Source organism: Pleuronectes platessa, chromosome 3 (genome assembly GCF_947347685.1).
Source record: "Pleuronectes platessa chromosome 3, fPlePla1.1, whole genome shotgun sequence".
In the NCBI taxonomy this organism is placed as follows: domain Eukaryota; kingdom Metazoa; phylum Chordata; class Actinopteri; order Pleuronectiformes; family Pleuronectidae; genus Pleuronectes; species Pleuronectes platessa.
In genome coordinates this window covers 1,438,223-1,460,967 of record NC_070628.1, presented here as the reverse complement: position 1 = coordinate 1,460,967, position 22,745 = coordinate 1,438,223, and the positions used below count along the sequence as shown (strand labels likewise).

Below are 22,745 nucleotides of genomic sequence, written 5' to 3'. Positions count from 1 at the left end.
GGCTTCACTTTGGGGGTAGCTGTCATGTTGTCCATCTTTATATTCAGTATCAAACGTGAAGTTTGGTGAAGATTAAACGTAAATTTGAGTTGTAAGATCAAAGTTCGACTTTGTAATTAGTACTTTGGTCCACAAATATACAGTAAATGTGGAATTACGTATTCATTCATATCATTACTTATTAACTGTGTGACTTTATGTCGCTTATGTTTCCCCAAATCACCATGTGCACCATTTGGACGTGTGTATCTAAGGATCGAAATGAAAATAACTGAAAGGTCTGTGAACCACAAACTTTGAAACAACACTCTCAGACCTACTCTAATATTTTTTAGGCCAAACTGGAGGCAGCAATAAATAGATCATATACGAAAATATTCATCAGCCCACACATGGGTCATACACCTGTCTGTGGTGAGAGCTGTGACAGGAAACATGTGAAATGATACCACACAGGTCATGAGGTGCAGACCTTGGCTTTCAGCTGGTTTCATCACCAGCTGCTTGACAGACTCACGTTTAAACACCTAACACACAAACAGACACACACAATAACACACACATTTGTGTGTCTGTGTGTTTGTGTGTGTGTTCAGAGTGCGGCCTGAGGCAGGTGTCCAGATGTATTGTCGGGGGCACCAACACCTCGGAGGGGGAGGGTCCATGGTAAACCAGCCTTCAGGTGGGGTACCCACGTCTGTGTGGGGGGGCTCTCATCTCCAGCCAGTGGGGGGTGTCCGCCGCCCACTGTGTCTATGATGACCGGTACGTGCAGGAAGAGAGAGAGAGGAGGAAGTGGTGGGACGAGGGTTGGGGTTATAAAGTGCTTCTTCACCAAGCCATTTAAATAAATTATTATTATTATTTATCTGTCCTCTTTGAATTTCCTTTATTTTCAGTGCTTTTGTTGTGTCTTTGCTGTTCAGGCTTTAAGTGTAACAGCCGGTTTGACTCATAACCAGCTTATTTCTGTGTTTATATACATTTCTATCTATGACCAGAACCAACGGGCTGGACCGAGGCTTGTACCTGCAGCATCCTGTGGAGGATCTAACACTGCTCGGCTTGTGTTTGTACTGTTTTTTTACAAGTGTAAGATAAAGCTCCTATAACACATGACAGGTGACTTTCTCCTCCTCCTCCTCCTCCTCCTCCTCCTCCATGTGGACAGTCTACCTGGGTAAACTCCTCCTCAGTCCCAGCAGCCCCCATAGAGGAGGTGGCCCGAGTCCAGGAGATCCATCTCCACAAAGACTACTACAACAGAACCAATGACTAGGACCCGGCCCTCCTGAAGCTGGACCGCCCCCCCTCCCCTCCTGAAGCTGGACCCCCCCCCCACCCCCCTGTCAGCGAGGGGGGTGAGAAGGGAATGGGAAGGCGAAGTGTTGGTAGATAGTGGGATTTCCTATTAAAATAAATGATGGACATTTCCTACATATACTGGGAGTGGTTGACCAATCAGAGCAGACTGGGCTTTATGGGAGGGGCGGGGGGGCATTAAAGAGACAGGAGGTAAAACCAAGTGTTTCAGACAGAGGCTGAAAAGAGGAGCTGCAGCAACACACAGTTTGAGGAAAGTGATCATGAAACAAACGTTTTTCAGCTCAGTTGAGTTTTGCTCCAAATTGTTCAACTGCTAATAATCACTTCAATTGTAATTCATAATTCAATAAATCTCCAAGGACTTCAAACCTATAATCTTTAAGAAATCTTTTCCACAGGACAAAAGGTCAAAGAATGTATGTATTTAAAAAAAATGCCAGTATTATAATAAAATGAATTAAACATTCCCTGAACCTTGCAAAGACACTTTTAAAATAAATATGCAGCTTTATAAACATTAACAATCTAAAAGTGGACTTTTACTCGTAGGTTTCATTTATAAAGAATTAAGTCCAAACACTCTGAAGTTGTTTTATTCCTGTTTCTGGACGAACATATAACGTTGTGTTCCACTGGCTTTTTGTGTTATGCAATAATAACACATTATTTTCACAGGAAGTGATTTTATGTGACTTGTGTGGTCTTTAAAAAAAGGGTTAGGGTTAGGGTTAGTTTTCTGAGAATTAACGTGACGTTGTTCTGCTTGTTGCTGTGTCAAACATCCATAAGTTTAATGTTGCACTTTACAAGCTGAGTTGTGTTGAAGTTGAGGAGTCACTGCAGTCCGACATGTGTCACTGTGTGACGTCCAGGAGGTGAATTCAAACAGAGCAGTGAAGTCGTTCAGCTCAGTGACTTGAGGGAGAAGAGAAAATATAGTTTATGATTCGTCTTTACTAAACAGAGGAAAAATCTGTTCTACTACTGAAAATATATAAAGAGTTTATAATAAACTCTTTTAATTGCTTAACTTTGAAATGCCGCTGCTGGACTTCCTTGTTTTATTTTGAAAAGATTTGGGAGGAAGAGGCTCAAGCATTGTCTTTCAAGAACCGCCCTTTCCTTGCCTCTGATTGGCTGCAGTCGGGTGTGAAGCGCGCTCATTGGTCGCTGTAAGGGTAAGAATGTGAGGATCAGCCAATCAGAGGCCGGTTCGGAGACGAAGCTGAAGCTCACTGGGTTTGTTGTGAATTTAACGTTTGACCGAAGAGAACTCGCTCAAAGTCCCGGTGACGTTTTTAACACCGAGTCCGGCTCAGCGCTCAGAGGCCGGTGAGCTCATCGGTGAGCTCATCGGTGAGCGGGACGTTCGCACCAGGAACCTCCGAACTTCTGTGAGTTGATTTCAAACCAGTTTGAAAACTGAAGCTCAACCAGTTCAATGTGTGAAAAGCGGTTTAATTCAACTTCACTGAAACGAGTCTTCTGTCATTTTAATCTTTACATTCAGAACAATCCCACGTTGATCATCTCAACACTGAACTGTTGTGTTTAAAGAGATTTGAGCTCATTTGTGTTATTTGTCACCATTTTATTTGATATAAGTGTATTTAACTTCTAATGTGTTTATCGTTTTAATGGATTATCTTTGTTCCCTAAACTTTAACACTCCTGTTCCCTGTGATGATTCTACATGAAGTGTGTGTGATGTTGAATTCAGGATGAAAGATAGTTATTTAACCACATCACACGTGTCATTTGAAATAATAATACACACAGTTACACTTTGACTGAATGTATGTTGTGTAGTATCCCGAAATACTCCTGTAGTGTTTCCTTCAAATCCTGGATTTTAAGTTTGCTGTTAACTATATATAAAGTAATTACACATCTTACACCAAGTAATTACACTTTGATTACTGTGTGTGTGTGAGTCTGTGTGTGTGTGAGAGTCTGTGTGTGTGTGTGCATGAAGCAGTGGTTGTGGTTGACAGGCCGGCCCTCCTGGGTCTCTGCAGTCCAGCTGGTCTCTTTTGTTCAGGCCACACAAACTGATTAGCATTCCCCGTCCAGCAGGCGCATCTGTCCCTGCAGACGCTGCCTTTGTCCCCCGGTTGAAACCCTAACTTTCTGCCGTCTTGTCCAACTGTCGACTTGCAGCAGCGTGCCGACCCGTTCTCCCCCCGCCACGCGCTGCCCCGGCCCTGGAGAGAGGGGGTGGATGGAAGCAGGGAGGCTGAGGAGACCGTCATCTTAGCACCCTTCATTCCAAGGCATATTGGTCATGGGCCTGTTTTTTTAAAGCTGTTATCTGCTCAGAAAATGAATCAGGAGATCGAATCCATCAGTGATTGAATAGTGTCACACACACCTCGTCTTTCTTAATATCATACATTTGAAATAACGGCAAAACACTTTATTCTGATTCTAATCGTCACAAAGCTCTGAGAAAAACTCTACGATGACAGAATGTTAAAGAACAAACTCTTCTTATGAAATTGATCTTCAGTGAAATCCTCCAGCAAAGCTTCACGTCTTCTTATCCAAACATGAATGGCCGTGTGTCATCTTGGTTCATCTGGTTAATGAGCCCCAATCCGGACCCCAATCTGAATAATCTGATGGTTCCATCTCCTGTGAGAACAACTGACTGAGAGTCATAATAACCAGTGGGACGACACAGTCAAGAGTCAACACGTTGATTCACTTTGTCTCACACGTGAAGTCCACGTCAGTGATGGAGTCAGATTCAAATCCATGCTGATCTAAGGAGTGGGAGGCAGAGTGGGCGCCACCATGACAAACGAAGCTCTTCCCTGTGATGTTGAAGAAGAAGCTGAAACCCAAAGAGCTTTGTGTCCTCCATCAGGAACCATGAGTGACGGGTGGAGTCTGTGGGCGGAGGTCACGTCTCCGTCACGAGAGGAGAGACATTCACAACAGAGGGTTTGTTTGAGACGAGCCGTCCTCCCTGGTGTCCAGATCCAGGCAGTGAGTCTCTGTCTGTCCTCTGCCTCTCGGGTTCAGGGACTGAGCCGAGCCGGTGCTGATGGAGGGGGGGGGGGGGGGGGGGGAGGAGCCTGCAGGGTTTCCCCCGGGACGCTGGTCAATGACGTGGTCGATGTCAGTCACTTCCCAGAGTCACAGTGTTTTCAATAATCATTTTCACAGTTTAGATGGTGAAACAGAGCAGTGGGAGAGTTTCACCCCCCCCCCCCCCCCCCCCCCCAGTAGAACAGGATGGGATGAGCTGGACTCTTCCTTTCACCAGCTCGGTTCAGGAAGTACAATCCCATTCATTTTAGATTTCAATTATCAGCCATCATCATTTACAATGGTTTATGAGATGTGTAGTAATATGTACATATATATATATATTGATAATTGTTATTATTGGATGTTTTCAGTGGTGAAAGCATGATGACATCAGGCCCAGTTTGCCGCTGCTGCCTCACAGCCTCACCCAGTGCTCTGCAGTCAATACGTAGATTGTGTGCCACTGTTGCTCCCAGCACAAAGACAGTGTGTTTGTGTGTGTGTGTGTATCGTAGTCATGTGCGAGGCTGTGCTGAAGCCTTTGTGTGTCTTTTGTGTGAATGCCACAGCAGCTGTTTTTACATTTTAAATTAAATATTCAAAGTGACGTGAGGAGAAACGACTCACTTTACATTTAATTATCAGATTGTGTGTATGTGAAGTCAAAGTTGTTCAACTTCTTATTGTTGTGTGTGTGTGTAGGTGACGTGTCCTGACAGTGCGCTGATGGAGACGCTCTGAGGGCGACCCCCCCCCCCCCCCCCCCCAGAACGCCGCACAGATGTTTTCACTCGGGCAGGAAAACATCCCCACCTCCCCCGCCTCCACCAAAGGACCCATCAAATATGGAGAGCTCCTACTGCTGGGGTAAGATCTCCACTCTGCACATTTAACAGCATCACTACCAGCATCAGGACCTGTAGACACAGTCCTCCACAGTACTCCACAGTACTCCAGTACTCCACAGTACTCCAGTACTCTCCTGAACCTGACTTCACACCTGCTGGTCTGGGTGTGAGATGCCCCCCCCCCCCCCCCCATGTTAGTAACCAGCAGTGTCACGTCCTCAGATGTAACGGCTCTCTAACCTGCGCTGACAAGAGCCGTCGGAAAAGTGGCTTCGCTCTGAGTCGCCGGAACAGAGCCAACGGTGTGAGAGCCAGCACCGTCCACACCTCCTGCTCCACCCAGGCCTCCAAGGTGAGAGCTCCTCCACCCGTCATCCATCTGTCATCCATCCATCATCCATCTGTCATCCACCCGTCATCCATCATACACCCATCACACACCCATCACACACCCAGCACCGTCCACACGTCCTGCTCCACCCAGGCCTCCAAGGTGAGAGCTCCTCCACCCATCATCCATCTGTCATACATCCATCATCCATCATACACCTATCATCCATCATACACCTATCATCCATCCATCATCCGTCTGTCATCCACCCGTCATCCATCATACACCCATCATACACCCAACGTTCACCCAGCACCGTCCACACGTCCTGCTCCACCCAGGCCTCCAAGGTGAGAGCTCCTCCACCCGTCATCCATCTGTCATCCACCTATCATACACCCATCGTCCATCCATCCATCATACACCTATCATCCATCCATCATCCGTCTGTCCTCCACCCGTCATCCATCTGTCATACATCTACCATCCATCTGTCATACATCCGTCATCCATCATACACCAATCATCCACCCAGCACCGTCCACACATCCTCCAAGGTGAGAGCTCCTCCGTCCGTCATCCATCTGTCATATATCCATCATCCATCTACCATACGTCTGTCATCCACCCATCATCCATCTGTCATCCATCCATCATCCATCAACCATCCACCCATCATGCATCCATCTGTCATCCACTCATCATCCATCTACCATACGTCTGTCATCCACCCATCATCCATCTGTCATCCATCCATCATCCATCAACCATCCATCTACCATCCATCCATCTGTCATCCACTCATCATCCATCTACCATACGTCTGTCATCCACCCATCTGTCATCCATCCATCATCCATCAACCATCCACCCATCATGCATCCATCATCCGTCTGTCATCCATCATCCATCTGTCATCAACCCTTCATCATCCATCATCCACCCATCAATCCTTCTGTTATCCATCTACAATCCATCCATCATACACCCATCATCCAACCATAATCCACCCATTATCCATCCATCCATCATCCATCCATCGTCCACCTCAGACATGTTGGCTGGAGTTCACCTCACATGTTTCTTTAATCTGTTGATGTCTCCTGTGTTTCAGGCCGTCAGCAACAAGGAGCAGCACAGTATCTCCTACACTCTGTCCCGGGCCCAGACGGTGGTGGTGGAGTACACCCAGGACAGCAACACAGACATGTTCCAGGTCTGTATCCTCCACACAGATCTCCACCTACAATAGGGTCAGGGTCAGGTTAACCCAGGAAGAAGAACTTCCTGAAAGAACAGCTGACATCTCAAACTGAGATTCATCCTCTTTACCGTATCTCTCTTTTGATTCACTCAATTAATCTTAACTTAGAAATTATTAAAAAGAACGTGTTTCACATATTTACTAAGTTGCAGCTCAACTGGGAATGTTTTCCATGTGGCTGCAGATTGTCGGAGACACAGATGAAGTGATTTCTGGGTTTTCATCATCGCTGAGAGATATTTTCTGTCCTAAAACAAACATGTCCTCTTTGCTGGATTCAGATAATACTCGTCTCAGAGTCTTGATTCCAATGTGAATTTATTAATTAATAAAGTTCTGGTTCCTGCTCAGTTGGACTTGTCCTGTCTCGTGTAACGTGGTTTCTCTGATCGCAGATCGGACGCTCTACGGAGAATCCCATCGACTTTGTGGTGACGGACATGGTGCCCGGCGCTCAGGCCCTCGCCCAGCCGGCGGCTCAGAGCACGATTTCCCGCTTTGCGTGCCGCATCATCTGCCAAAGGAACCCGCCGTACTCTGCACGGGTTTACGCTGCCGGCTTCGACTCCTCCAAGAACATCTTCCTCGGGGTAGGCCCATTTCCCCGGTGCTGCCGGTCGTTGCTTGTGTTCCATGTAATTACAAATAACTTGTTCTGTTCAAAATAAAAGCATTAAACACAAAAACATGTTTTCCCAGGAGAGGGCGGCCAAGTGGAGGATGCAGGACGGCCAGATGGACGGACTGACCACCAATGGCGTCCTGGTGATGCACCCGCGTCACGGCTTCAGCCAGGACTCCAGACCCGGCCTGTGGAGGGAGATCTCCGTCTGCGGCAACGCCCTCACGCTGCGGGAGACCAGGTCAGCTCAGCAGAGAGGGAAGACGGTGAGGAACACACTGAGCACCAACGGACACGAGCAAATCTAACAGGAGAAGTTCTGTATAATGTGTAATACAGAAAACTGATCAATTGAACCCTGTCACTTAGAGTCAGAGACCCACATTTCTCCTCCAGCTGTGGAGACGTTCAGGTAGAATCTTTCTCACCATTAACCCACAACTGATAAGATCTGAACCTCTGGTCTGGACCGACCTCATTTCAGTTTTTACAGTAACTTGTATTCGTGTGGACGAGGCCTAGAGGTTGTAACGTTTCCTCCATCTCGTCTCCAGGTTTCCTCCGAGTCCAACGAGTTGGTGGACGGTTCGCTCATCGACCTGTGCGGCGCCACCTTGCTGTGGCGGACGGCTGAGGGCCTGGCCCACACCCCCACCGTCAACCACCTGGAGGCGCTGCGGCAGGAGCTGAACGCCGGGCGGCCTCAGTGTCCTGTGGGCTTCAACACGCTCGCCTTCCCCAGCCTGCGCCGCAAGGACGTCCTGGACGAGAAGCAGCCCTGGGCCTACCTGCGCTGCGGCCATGTGCACGGCTACCACGGCTGGGGGGGGCGCCGCCACCCCGAGGTGGAGGCGGCATGTCAGGAGAGGGAGTGCCCCATGTGCCGGGCGCGGGGCCCCTATGTGCCGCTGTGGCTGGGCTGCGAGGCGGGGTTCTATCTGGATGCAGAACCCCCCACTCACGCCTTCGTCCCCTGCGGACACGTCTGCTCCCAGAGCACCGCGGAGTACTGGAGTCAGATCCGCCTGCCGCACGGGACGCACGCCTTCCAGGCCGCCTGCCCGTTCTGCATCCGGCCGCTGGGCGGAGACCTGGGCTGCGTCAGACTCATCTTCCAGAGTCCACTGGACTAGAGACCAATCAGACGCCTGCACAGGACAACGAGCTCTGACTCTGGGAACCTTTCATAATTTAATCCTGAAAATGAAATGAATTTAACTTAATTTTACAAATATATGTAATTTCATGATTTCTGCTCTTTCTTTATTTATATATATGATTCTGACAGTTTTGACGTCAACTGTGATCATGTTTGATTTATTTATTCTTTTATCTCTTCAGTCTTTTGTAAATGAATTTAACAGCGTTTCCACTAAAACTTATTTCTGTGTCTATTCATGAATGTTTTGATATTTGATCTGTTTCTCTGGAACTAAATAAAACACGTCTCCACTTCCTCTGGTTTTACAAACATGAAACTAAAATGTCTCTGATACAAACACGGCCATCTTGTGGTGATGACATCATGTAGAGAGAAGAAGAATCTCTTTCCCAACCACTGTTCCTCGCTCAAGGAAAGATGAGAAGCTGTAAGGAGCTAGGAAACGAGTTAGGAAAGAAGAACCACTTTGCAGAGACTTTATTTAAACACTAGTCTGAACATCAAACACTTAATTAAATCAACTCGCAATGAAACAGGGTTATGGATATTCATGATCAGACTTCAAAACCACTTGTCAGATCTGAACTAGATTTTTAAAAAAGAGTTAGAGATTTAAGAACATTTATCTTATTGATCAAAATACAAAAATGAGCATTTCACAGTTTTATAGATCACATCAGAACAAGACCTGCTTCACTCCTAGATTAGTCAAATCCAGACCAGATTGTAAATAAAGAAACAAATACATGAAGAAATACATAAATATCCCTGTCTCTTATCAGACTGTATATGTATTTTCGTTTATTTGTGCATGGACTTATTTGTATTTCTTGAAGTATTTCTTGAAGTATTAATCATTTCTTTCTGTTTATTTTTTATTGGGAACAAATTACAAAGTTGTGTTACCGGATGTGATGTGCCACCTGTGAGCGACAGGTGGCCCCGCCCCCCTGGTCTGCTGCGGTGCATGCTGGGTAGCTTACCGGCGCTGTACGGTGCCTTCGTCCAGCTCGAGCTCCTCCGGTGTGTCAGTGATGATGAAGAGGTGATGAAGAGGAGAAACACCGGCGGCTGCTCCTCACTCCTCAGGTACAGAGTTCGAGTCCCGCGGGCACTGCGCCGCTGCTCCTCCGGTCCGTCCGCTAACAAGCTAACGAGCTAACAAGCTAACATGCTAACATGCTAGCGGAAGCCAGCCTACGTGTAACCCCTGACAACATTAGCTTTAGCATTAGCTGTGGTCAAAGGCCGCGGTTCTTCTGCGCTTCAGCCGCTGCGTCACCGACACGTCACACAAGATACACGTCTGTACGGTTCTTCTTGTGATGACGTCACTGTCAGCGCCGCGGGTTCGATGCCGAACAGGCAGCAAGTTCTCCGGAGCTAAGCTAAGCTAGCTCGCTAGCTGGCTAGCTAGCTGCTGTCACTGGAGCCCCAGCTGAGATGAGAAACATGAAGATAAACAAACACTCAGAACATTTATATTTAATATCCTCATGTCAGAAGCTGCTCTGGATAAATACTGTTCCGAGATGAGCTCTAATCCTGGTTCCTGACCCGAACCCAGAGGTCCACTCAGGTCCAGGTCGGTTCTGTCCGGTCACAGATGTGATCACAGCTGTTTGTATCATAATAATAATAATGATCATATATAATATCACGTCTCTAGGTTCCCTCGTTTCCCTCAGCAGGTTTGAAAAGGTGGTGATAATTATTCATAATACATTTTATTTCATGGAACCTTTCTCGACACCCAAGTACAAATATATCATAACTACACACATGATTAATTAATATCCAACCAAGAGTTTAATATGGATCAGGAGACCAACACCACCAGTACAACCTATAGAAGAACAGCAGGTAGGATCTGTTGTTGTGTCTGTGATGGTCGATGTTCAGCATCAAGTCCTCCAGAGCGTCACGTGTCCAAAGTATAAATCACTCAGTAAAGTCTATTTCTACCTCTGAGGTTGAGAAGCTTCAGTGGGTGTTAGAAACAAGCAGCCGGCCCGGACCTGAGAGCTGGATGGATTTCAGATAGTTATCATGGTTTTTGAGAGGATTCAGGTTTTTTTGTGAGAAAGCAGAAGTGGCTTTTTGAAAAGCAGTGGTGACAGAAGCTGCAGACGTTTCCTCTGGTCCTCTCATCGCTGGGATGAGGTCTACAGCAGAGACGAGGGTCCCACTCCTCCACAGTGTGAGCAGGCAGAGGAGAGTCGACTGTCAGAACATCACAACTCACTGAACACCTCAACCATCTGACATCCAGTCATTCTGCTCAGGGGCTGCAGAAGAAGTTCCAGAATGTGCTCAGAGCAACTGACTCAAACATTTGTTCTCACATACAGAACCTCCAGAACATGTGAGGAACATGTGAGGAACATGTGAGGAACATGTCAGCTTCACCAGGGGACATTATGGCGTCTAGCTCTAACAGTTTATATCAATGAGCTTTATCATTTTCTTTCTGATTCTAATATTAGCTATGTGTGTGTGCCTGTCCAGCTAGCCTCCTAGGAGGCGTGTCCCAATGTCATGGCCTCCAGCCACGGCTCCTCCTCAGTGCCTCGTCCCGGTGGGAGAGGCCGAGATGGAATGTACCACAAGGAGAGGGATCGCTCGCCGTCCTGCCGGCGGCCTCTCCGCTTGCTGCCGGACGTCTGCCCCAAGGAACCCACCGGTGGGAAACACTGACATATTCTGAACTGTGACAGTTTGTGCTCTTGATTTCTATGCTTTTTGAATTTCCTGCGTTAGTCAGCCTCTCATGAAACGTCTGACTCTGTCTCCTCACGGTCCTGCAGGTGAGGGGCGGGGCCTGTGCGATGGCCCCTCTGTGGTGGCGGAGCACGACCGGTGGACGGTGTACAGCTCGAAGGTGAACCTCCCCGCCGCGCTGAACGACCCCCGGCTGGCCAAGCGGGAGTCGGACTTCTTCACCAAGTCGTGGGGCCTTGACTTTGCAGAAACGGAGGTGATGCCCTCCTTCTACCTCCCCAACATCACCAGGGAACACTTCGGAGCGTACCTGCAGGAGACGGCTCAGGTAACGCCCCCCCCCCTGCAGGCCACACCTATGTAGCCTTACTGCAAACAATAGAGATGATGTGACTTGCTTGATACCTGTCACCTGACCGGGGCTCACAGCGGGTGTGTCAGGAATCCTGTCTGAGCAGTTTCAGCTCAACGCAGTCGACACCAGTGTGTTGGCAGAAGATCACGTGATGGCTGCAGTGGAATTGATTTGTGACTTCCTGCCTCTGTCAGCTGCGCCCGGCTGTTCCACCTGACGCCTGAATAATGCAGAGGATTCGTTGCTGGTGTGATCGAGTTTGTGCAGAAAACCTCCCGCTGCGATGTGCACGAGTGAAAAGCAAACTGTGGGTGAAGTCTGGACCTCATTCTCCGGACCTCACCCACAGGTCACGTCTGAAAACAGCTTATGTCATCTGGAACATCGTCTTTCTGTTCCTGTCAGATTATTAGAAGGGTCCAACCATTATTTCCTCAATGGAGAGTCTGGGAGACACGGTGCTTCCTGATTCCTATGTGCTGATTTATTTTCCTGTGACTGAGCCGCTCTCAGGCTTCTTCACTCACTTCCCCACTTGAGGCGAAGCTCAGAGAAAGGCAGATTGGTTTTCTGCTGCTCCTCACGCGGCTGCTACACTGATACAAATCATACTTTCATTCTCTTCAAACCTTCTTTTGATGTTATTTGTTTTTCCATAATTTATTTTTAAGAGGGAAAAAATCCACGAGCGCTGCAGGACGATCTGTCCCAACAAAGACGACGTGGACGCCGCCTCCAGCATCACCACCAACCATGGTATGAATTATTAACCTGCTGCTCCCACCCCCCATCCTCCTCAGTCCATGAAAACATAGTCTCATAAACACTGATTGATTGTTGACAGATATCGATTAAGAAATCAATGATCGCTGAAGCTTCTCTTAGAATCTGATATTTCATATGTTTTTATTCATAGACTAAGAAAAACCCCAAATACCAACGGGAGCTCTTAATAACCAGATGTCTTTATGAGCTCGAACACGACTCAGATATATAAACTGAACTTCATCTGACTGATCCAGAGTTTCCTTTATCTTGTTCCCTCCAGAAAAGTCCAGAGCGGAGCTGGAACAAGTCCCGAAGGTAACAGAGCGACTGGGTTCTCTTTCTACTGGACGAGTGTGGAAGTGTCTCGTTCGGTTCTTCCACGGCTGATTGTGTCACATGGTTTTAATGGTTATGATATGACTCTGAATTAGAATTTTCTGTGTTTTAGGTCTGTGAGTAAAGAAAATATGTGTTTGGGTTCATTTATAAGTTAAGAATTCAGGTAAATATGGATTGTACAATATAACAGCGATAGAATACGATAGGTTTCCTATGAGCCTCGCTTTATTCCATCTCCAGATGTGAAATCGTCTGGATAATGAAGACTTGATTCAATTGAAACCCAAACAGAGACGGGACTTTTATTTTCCTTGAGAGTTATCGGTTGGAAGTTTTTCCCAACGAGTGTAAACGTCTGACGGTGAAACATCAGGAGTGAATGAGAGTGGAAACGTCAAATGCATAATTTCCTGGGTACAGCTGTTTATTCCCGGTCGTCTCATGATGTCCTGTTTGTCTGTATTTTTAATTTCCAGATCTTCATGAAGCCGGATTTCGCTCTGGAGGACCCGGCCGTCTTCGGCGCCGTCCTGCCCTGGTCCCACTTCACCAGTGCCGGAGGGAAGAGCAGCAGAGACGTGGCCTCCTCCAAACTGCTGCAGGAGAAGGTGATTCACACGTCAGCAGGTTTCATCAGAACACTTTCAGTAGCAGAACCCAAACCTGCTGAAGTGGCTCTGCCAGCATCAGACTGACAGGAGAGAGCAGGTGGTTGTTTGTTTGTGAAAACAAAAACTCCACAATAAATCTCATTTACTTAAAGACACACTCATTTATAAACAATGTTTGAACATAAGAAAAAACTACATTTCATAAATAAAAAGAAAAGACTATTAACATGAAAGAACAGATCAGTGGCATGTAGGACAATCATGAGATTTCAGTTATCGGATATAACTCCAAGACTGTAAGAGGCTGCACACACAATGTATTGCCCTAACCCTAACCACACAGATCAATGAACAGCACAGATCAGTTTAGATCAGGTGATCGGTGTCTTGTGAAAACTCTTCTTTGTGTTGAGGGACTGTGTTGTTGTGTGTCTCTGCTGCAGCTGAGTCACTACCTGGACGTGGTGGAGGTGAGCATCGCCCGACAGATCTCCCTGCGCTCCGACGCCTTCTTCCACGCCATGTCCTCGCAGCACGAGCTGCAGGACCAGCTGCAGGAGACCCAGCGGGCCGTGGCCATCCTGCGGGGTCGAACCGCCGCCATGGATCGCATCATGTGCCAGGGGCCCCTGGAGGCCCTCCGCACCGCTTTGACCCGCAACAACTGCGTGAAGCTGCACAACAAGATGAAGCTGATGGCGGCGGTGCATCAGACGCAGCCCACGGTGCAGCTGCTGCTCTCCACCTCCGAGTTTGTAGGAGCACTGGAGCTCATCGCCACCACCAAGGAGGTGCTTCAGCAGGAGCTGCAGGGAATCCACAGCTTCAGGTGAGGAGACAGAGACTATACTGTGTGTGTGTGTGTGTGTGTGTGTGTGTGTGTGTGTGTGTGTGTGTGTGTGTGTGTGTGTGTGTGTGTGTGTGTGTGTGTGTGTGTGTGTGTGTGTGTGTGTGTGTGTGTGTGTGTGTGTGTTGTCTGAACGAGGGAATTTAGATGTTTAGAAACCAGTCTTTGGTTTCAGTCACCACGTCAGTTTAGTAAATAATTGATGGAAACAATGTGAGGCTTCATAACCACAGATAAAAGTTTAACGATTTGAGTGTTTGTGTGTCTCAGACATCTTGGCTCCCAGCTGTGTGAGCTGGAGAAGCTGATTGATAAGATGATGGTGGAGGACTTCAGCATGTACGCACGCAGCGACCTGAGCCGCAGCCTGAGGGACGAGCAGCAGGTCCTGGAGAAGGTCTGAAAGAACTCCTCAGTCTCAAGTCATGATTTTACTTTACAGCCCGACGGTTTCCTGCATCATTAACTTGTGTGTTTGTCACATTATGTGTCTCACAAATATACAAAACTGACAGCTAGTACCGTCCAATGGGTGCATGATGCAGGTGTAGGTGGGCGTGTCCTCAAGCTCTAAGTCAGGCTCCACCACCCTCCCCCGCTCCTCCAAATAGGTTTATATCTGGTTTTAAAAAAACAAAATGGCCTTCAACTGAGGCTTCATAGAAAAACACTATCATTATCAGTTCTGTGCTTCGAAGTTAAAGGTCGAAGATGTTGAGCTCAGCTGTTCATGCATTTAATTTGTGATGTGCTCATCACAGGTTCAAAAACCAAACGCTGACTCTCAGAAGGTGGGACACACACAAACACTAACACACACACACACATACACACGTACACACACACACACACACACATACACACACACACGTACACATACACATACACACACCACTGACGCAAAAATAATTGAATCGCATGAAACTCCTGAAATGATCCCTGGTGCTGAATCAGTCTAACTCATCAGTGATCGATCAGATATTGTTTGGAAATAACTGTTGAGTGTTTGTTTTCATGTGCCTACAGTGCCAGACGGGTGGGGTTAACTGTTAATGAGTCTCTCAGGTGGCCAGAGAGACTCATTAAAGCTAATTCTGCTTTTATACAACAAATCATCTAAAAGCTATAACAGCAATTCATCAATATTTATTAATAAATCCTGTGGCTTCTGGAATCAATCGCTCCTGATCGGGTTTCTGTTTCTATTCTGCTGCTGTTTCTTCCTCCTTTTTACTGAGGCATAAATGAGCCTTTCAGTGTTAATTGTCTTTATTAAATTGAATTATGTTGCTGGATGAATGTCTGACAGAAATTCAAATGAAAGTGAAATTCCGACCTGTCCTCTATTGGTCTCTGCTTCCTGCTCACTCCTGTGTGTTTTGCTGCTTCAGGACCGTCTGGGCTCGCTGGTGTTCGGTCTCCTGAGACAGAGGAAGCTGGACTTTCTGGACATCTACAGCGACGAGATGATCTTAGCAGCGAAGTCCATCGTCGCTCAGGTGAAGACGTTTGTCTGTGACGCTCACATGGAAACAGCTCATTGAACCAATCTTCATATTGTCGTCCTGCTTGTGTTTTTAAGTGTGTGGCAGAAAGTATTTTCAACATCGAGGAAATCGACACTGAAGTCGTCACTAAGTGAGTAGAAACACGAGGACGTGTGTAAGTGCACGTTCACATTGTGACTGGAAATGTGTTTATCTCTGAAGCTGCATGTTTGAAAAAGAGATGGTGAAAGATATGAGTCTGGAGGTTTCACCTGGATTCACTAATTTAAAGTGTTTTTTAACATTTAGTCCAATTTCAATTATAACTAAGGGTGTAAATAAATACATCCATATTGTGAGGTCTTTAACGTGTGTGTGTGTGTGTGTGTGTGTGTGTGTGTGTGTGTGTGTGTGTGTGTGTGTGTGTGTGTGTGTGTGTGTGTGTGTGTGTGTGTGTGTGTGTGTGTGTGTGTGTGTGTGTGTGTGTGTGTGTGTGTGTGTGTGTGTGTGTGTGTGTGTGTAGGCTAGCGGAGCAGATGCGTCTGATGACCTTCCCTCAGTGGTTCGAGCTGCTGAAAAGCGTCTTTGACAGTTTCCTTCTGTTCCTGCAGAGGATCCAGGTGAGTCGGGGCTCACACCTGAAGTTTGTGCACGGAGACGGTGAAATAAATAATAATCAAACATCCGTCTGTCAGGCGACTCTGAGCGTGATGAGGAACGTGGTTCAGGAGGTCCTGGACTCAAACCACAAGAGCCGGCTCCTGGAGGAGGCGAGTTCCGGTGCCTCGGCTCAGGAGCCCCCCCACGGCCTGTCGCTCCTGCAGGGGGGGGCGGAGCTGGCCTACCTCACCCACGAGGGCCTGTTCATCAGCGACGCCCTGAACGAGGCCCAGCAGCAGCAGGCGGCAGCACCCCAGGACCAGAGCTCCGGGCCGGGCTCCAGGACCCAGCCGGGCCGGGCGGAGGCCACAGAGAGCTCCGCCTGCCGGGAGCAAAGCCTCATGTACGCTGCTTCTCAGATCTTATTCAGTCGAGCAGTTACAGATCTTCAAACTGCTTCTCATGTCCCTCAACACACACCATTTTGATTTCACGAGAGGAAGTAGGTGAAGCAGTTTTCATCCCTGTGTTTCCATCAGGTCTGGTGAGAACGTGATGCCCACTGAGCTGGAGATGAACCGTGTGATCAACAACATCCAGGAGCTTCTCCACACGGCGTCCGACATCAGCCACGACCGCTGCGTCAAGCTCCTCACGGCCCGAGCCAAGGTACCACGCTGACCGGAGCTCCACCTTCTGAGTTTTCAGTTCCATCCACTGAATCTGTGAAAAGCAGCGTTTGTCTCTGTCTCCGTCAGGACGGCTCCCTGGAGCGGCTGAGCTCGGCGGAGTTTGTGTGTCTCTCTCAGGCGGTGGAGGGGTTCGTCCGGGACACGGAGGAGCTGTGCGGCAGGCGCAGTGTGTCCCTGAGGGGGGCGCTACAGAGCCAGGCCAACCGCTTCGTCCACCGCTTCCACGAAGAGCGCAAGACCAAGCTGAGGTGAGCGGAGGTCTAGAGCAGCAGCCTCAGGTCAGAGTGTCAGTGCAGCTCTGCTGCAACAGACCAAAGGAAAACACATTTAAATGATTATGATTCGTTCCTGAAGACCATGTGGTGAGATCTTTGTTGTTGTTTGTCTCCTGCAGCCTCCTCCTGGACAACGAGCGCTGGAAGCAGGCCGAGGTTCCCGCCGAGTTTCAAGATCTCGTCAACTCCATCGCCGACGGCAGAATATCACTACCAGACCGCAAAACCCCAGGTATCCACAGACACACACACAGACACACACAGTTATTAACCTTTTTAACAACACAACACGGCCTCTGTGATGTTTTTAGAGACTCGAGCTGTGACATGTTTCTTCCTTCAGGTCTGAACGACAGGAAACCCACTGACTTCCTGCTCGTCAATGGGCAGAAGTACGCTGTTGTTGGGTAGGTGGTCACACTATGGAGTTTGAGTCAGAATCAAATATGTAACGTGAGATATGGACGAGCTGTTTGTGAGTCGTCGTCTGAAAGTCGTCTTGTGTTTGTTCAGGACGGTTCTGCTGCTGATCCGGATCTTTCTGGAATACTGTCAGTGTGTGACTGACATCCCGTCCATCACCACAGACATGCTGACGCGTCTGTCCGACCTCCTCAAGGTCTCCGCCACACTCACGTCTGCTTTTAGTCAGATTAAATTTAACTTATTAAAATGATCAAAATAGAAAAATAGATATTTTAATGTAAACCCAGAAATAAGAAAGTTGTATCAAAAAAGTGCGAAAGATACATTTGATAAATTCTGGAACCCCTTGTTGTTCATTATAGACTTTATTAGATATGAGGAGTCAGATGTCTGAGTTCTGCTGACGTACCACTAACACGTACATCACCAAAATGTCTTTAGTTTACTCTTATGTGTTTTTCGTTTTGTTTCTAGTTTATTTTGTTTCACTTTTATTTTTTTATTTTTGTTTATTGTTTTATTTTGTATTTTCCCTTTGCCTAGAGACAGGTAGGGTTGGGTGGGTGTTGGGAGGAGGGCTGGGGGGGGGGGGGGGGGGTACTGTTAATTGTAAAAATTTGAGCATTGTACAGTTTCTCTTTTATAACCTCATTTTGTATCGTCGATGCTCAATAAACGTACAATACATTTTTCTTATTAAAGTGCGAAAGATAAAATAAAGTAAAATGATAAACCAGTAGAACAATTTAGATTTGTAATAAAAAATTTAATTAGATTTTCTCTCTTCATCTTAAAAACACTTGTTTACTCATCAACACAAAAGAAACTGATGTGTTTAGTTATTTAGGGATTTAAAAAAGTGAATAAATATAAACCAGTGTCGCCAGCGGCTCGAACTTTAACATATTCAGTGAATCAGCAATAAACTGAGTGTCAGGCTTTGAGATGACGTCATCATCCTCGTCCAGGACAGAGGACGAGGACGTCTCTGAAGGACTCGTCTCCTCGTCCTGTTGTAACCCCCCCCCCCCTCCTCCTCTCTGTGTCCCTCAGCACTTTAACTCTCGGAGCTGTCAGCTGGTCCTCGGAGCCGGAGCCCTGCAGGTCGTCGGCCTCAAGACCATCACCACCAAAAACCTCGGTGCGTAACCTTACTGCTCACAGCCAGTTCAGCCTGATGACCTCTGCTGTATGATGCTCACTGTGTGTGTCTGTGTGTGTGTCCGTGTGTGCGTGCAGCCTTAGCTTCCCGCTGCCTGCAGCTGGTGGTTCTCTACATTCCCATCATCAGAACTCACTTCCAGACCAAACTGCAGCCCAAACAGTTCAGCGTCCTCAGACACTTCGACCACATCACAAAGGTAACGCACTGAAACACAACGTCACACACAGGCTGCTTCTAATCCAGGATAACAATTCTCCATTTCTTAATTTTCAGGACTACAACGATCACATCTCAGAGATCTCAGCCAAGCTGGTGGCCATCATGGACAGTCTGTTTGAGAAGGTTTTATCCAAGGTCAGAGACTCACACTGAACTTTGACCTGTTGTGTTAACGAGTGTGTCTCCACAGCCGAGACGTGTGTACTTCTGTTTGTCATGTTCTGGTGAAAACAATATCTCACACCTCGAGGGAACTGGTTCAAACTTTCAGTTGGACTCAAAGAGGAACTGATCCTAATGTTAGAGGTCGAAGGTCACTGTGACCTCATTAATGATGTCAACTCATACACTGAGTCTTTGAGACCTCAGTGGGGGGGTGATGATGATGATGATGATGATGATGATGATGATGGTGGATGATGATGTGATGATGATGATGTGATGATGATGATGATGGTGGATGATGATGGTGATGTGATGATGATGATGGTGGTGATGATAATAGTGATGATAGTGATGATGGTGATAGTGATGATGGTGATGTTGATGATGATGATGGTGGATGATGATGTGATGATGATGATGGTGGTGATGATAATAGTGATGATAGTGATGATGGTGATGGTGATGTGATGTGATGATGGTGATGATGATGGTGATGGTGATGATGATGGTGATGTGATGATGATGATGTGATGATGATGATGTGATGATGATGATGATGGTGATGTGATGATGATGATGATGGTGATGATGGTGGTGATGATAATAGTGATGATAGTGATGATGGTGATGGTGATGTGATGTGATGATGGTGATGATGATGGTGATGGTGATGGTGATGATGATGGTGATGATGGTTGATGATGATAGTGATGATGGTGATGTGATGTGATGATGGTGATGATGATGATGATGGTGATGGTGATGATGATGGTGATGATGGTTGATGATGATAGTGATGGTGATGGTGATGGTGATGATGATGGTGGTGATGGTTGATGATGATAGTGATGATGGTGATGTGATGTGATGATGGTGATGATGATGATGATGGTGATGGTGATGTGATGTGATGATGGTGATGATGATGGTGATGGTGATGGTGATGTGATGTGATGATGGTGATGATGATGATGATGGTGATGGTGATGATGATGGTGATGATGGTTGATGATGATAGTGATGATGATGATGATGGTTGATGATGATAGTGATGATGATGATGATGATGATGATGATGATGATGATGTTTCCTCAGTATGAAGTCAAGGCCCCGATGCCCTCAGCCTGTTTCAGAAACGTCTGTAAACAGATGGCGAAGATGCACGAAGCCATTAATGAACTTCTCCCTGAAGAACAGAGTCAGGTGAGTCCAGCTGGAGTCAAAGAGGAGAGGTGTGGGGGGGGGGGGGGGGGGATGTTCTGGTTTTATTGTGAAAGTTGTTGTTTGTTTCCTGTACAGATGTTGTTCCTGAGGATTAATGCCAGTATTAAAATGCACCTGAAGAAACAACTGTCTCGACTCGGGGTCATTAATGATGGAGGACCACAGCACGGGTGACTGTCCCACACACACACAGACACACACACACACACACACACACAGACAACACGAGAACACTTTCCCCCCCATGATCAATGTCTCATCAGCCTGAGTCTGTTGCTCCTGAACCTTCTCATGTTCTAAAGATGTGACCTGTTGCAGGTTGGTGGTCGTGGACGTGGCCTTCTACACGGAGAACGTCCAGGCGCTGAAGAGCCTCGAGCGGCTCGACCTGAACATGGCCGAGATCTGGGAGCAGAAGAGGTGATGGAGGATGGAGACGTCCAGGATCCAACCCACTACCCCCCCGACTCAGTGACGGAGGGCCAACCCCCCGGGGTTCCACAGGGGCCGGTTGAGGGTGGAGAAGGAGCAGGGACCAAAAACACAAAACTGGAGAAGGAGCCTCCTGGACAGCTCCATCCGCAAGAAGCTAAATCCTCCATCACACGGAGGAGGAGGAGGAGCCGCTGCTGCCTCATCGCACTGAGCAACTCAACTGAACACTAGTAAATTATGAGACGTTTCAGGAGCGCCGGGTGAAATGGAGTAATTTATTCTTTGAAAACATTCACTACTGTGGCAGAGCTTCTCTCCAGCGAGCTGAAGAGAAGATTTCATCGTGTTCTGGGTTTGAGGGAACGGAATAATCTCAAAGAGTTCACGAGGTTCTCCAGACGTTCTCCAGACGTTCTCCAGACGTTCTCAGTCGCTGTGGTGAAAACCTGCGGATGTAAAAGATTCTTTCATTTTTATACTTGAGACAAATTATCTGGACTTTGTTTCTTTGAGGTCTGAAGGAAGCTGAACAGAGTTTAATGAAAAGGTGAAATTAAAGAATTAAATTCAGATAAACGAGGTTCAAACTGTGAAAGAATCTAAACCCTCAGCTACTTCCTGTCGTTACCAAAGTAAAATGGATTTGGGAATGTAACTCTTTAATTTCATTTTTTCCTCTTTAAACAAATCTTACGTGTTGATTCAGAGACGGTGAAGTTAATTTTTTTTGTTATAAATGTAGAAGAACATGAAGCATGAATCTCTGCTGTCGACTCAAACTACTGTTGATCTCCCTCCTGCTGTTATTGAACCTTCATGAGCTTTTTGTTTCCTCTCAAATGACAGAACAGAAAATCTGCTTTTATTGTCTAAACGGAATTCCCCCCCCCCCCCCCCCCCCCCCCGAGCTTCTCGTGGTGGACGCCGCTCAGGTCACCGGATCACAAACTACATTTAGAGATGGAGACGCTCTGTTCTTTCACATCTGATCAAACGATCATCGTAGACGTCAGAATTGATTTCAAGTTGTCAAATGATAGTTGTTTTGATTTTACTTCCCTCAGTGGCGCCCTCTGTGGTTAAACACAGGAACGCCGATGTATCGTTAACAAACAGAAACGGATCTGATTTCCTGTTCCTGAGTGAAGTTTGACCTCAAACCAGAAGTCTGTTGAACTCATCACCTCGACCGGACGTTTCACACACCAGCTTCACTTCAATGATCTGTTTGTGATGTGGGAAGTTAAACGTGAAGAGATGTGGTCGCTGCTCAGACTCAACCTGAGAAACAAAAAGCATCAAATGTTCAGAAGTGCCTCCTGTCTGAGCTCCTCACTACAGTGTGCCTACCATACCACTGTGTGTGTCTGTGTGTGTCTGTGTGTGTGAGAGAGAGTGTGTGTGTGGCAGCACGTCTGAGAACCTAAAATGTCTTGAATAAAACAGGATCATGGAGACACTTTGTCAGTTTGTTTCTGCTGCAGATTCTCGGTGTCAAACAATCGTTTAATTCATCGTAAATAAAGACGGAAGAGAAACGTAAACATCGTGATCGTGAAGTGGAGCCTTGGTGTCGAGGTCCCGCCCATACATGCTCCCAGCCAATCATGAGGCGGTCTCAGCTGTCAATCAAATCACTGATTCAAACTGAACTGATCAGAAACACTTGAACAAACCAGTGGGAGAAGAACAACCTGAACTGGTCCGTGTCCCATCTGCTAACCTGGAGGAGGCAGGGTTAATGAGATGTACTGCAGCCAGCCACCAGGAGGCGATCCAGATCATGTGGCTTCCCTCTCACGTCGTCCATCTTTATTTTCAGTTTA

At 47.1% G+C, this 22,745-nt stretch overlaps 2 protein-coding genes across 2 annotated transcripts; both read left to right on the top strand.

Moving 5' to 3' along the window:
• The first annotated feature begins 5,131 nt into the window (after positions 1-5,131).
• Positions 5,132-8,848, top strand: LOC128430171 (E3 ubiquitin-protein ligase pellino homolog 1). The gene is made up of 6 exons (XM_053416159.1): positions 5,132-5,229; positions 5,433-5,562; positions 6,656-6,757; positions 7,201-7,395; positions 7,505-7,693; positions 7,982-8,848. Exons 1-6 carry the CDS (start codon positions 5,144-5,146, stop codon positions 8,558-8,560), a joined length of 1,281 nt encoding a protein of 426 aa, XP_053272134.1. The 5' UTR covers positions 5,132-5,143; the 3' UTR covers positions 8,561-8,848.
• A 689-nt stretch (positions 8,849-9,537) lies between these two features.
• Positions 9,538-22,376, top strand: vps54 (VPS54 subunit of GARP complex). Its single transcript, XM_053416313.1, has 24 exons — positions 9,538-9,678; positions 11,098-11,272; positions 11,397-11,638; positions 12,337-12,421; positions 12,714-12,748; positions 13,249-13,380; positions 13,827-14,212; positions 14,501-14,627; positions 14,992-15,021; positions 15,622-15,729; positions 15,813-15,868; positions 16,241-16,337; positions 16,413-16,720; positions 16,857-16,986; positions 17,076-17,257; positions 17,404-17,516; positions 17,628-17,691; positions 17,798-17,903; positions 18,764-18,851; positions 18,950-19,071; positions 19,149-19,229; positions 20,356-20,463; positions 20,560-20,654; positions 20,803-22,376. The coding sequence occupies exons 2-24, from the start codon at positions 11,128-11,130 to the stop codon at positions 20,906-20,908; spliced, it is 2,946 nt and encodes a 981-aa protein (XP_053272288.1). The 5' UTR covers positions 9,538-9,678; positions 11,098-11,127; the 3' UTR covers positions 20,909-22,376.
• The last annotated feature ends 369 nt before the right edge of the window (positions 22,377-22,745 follow it).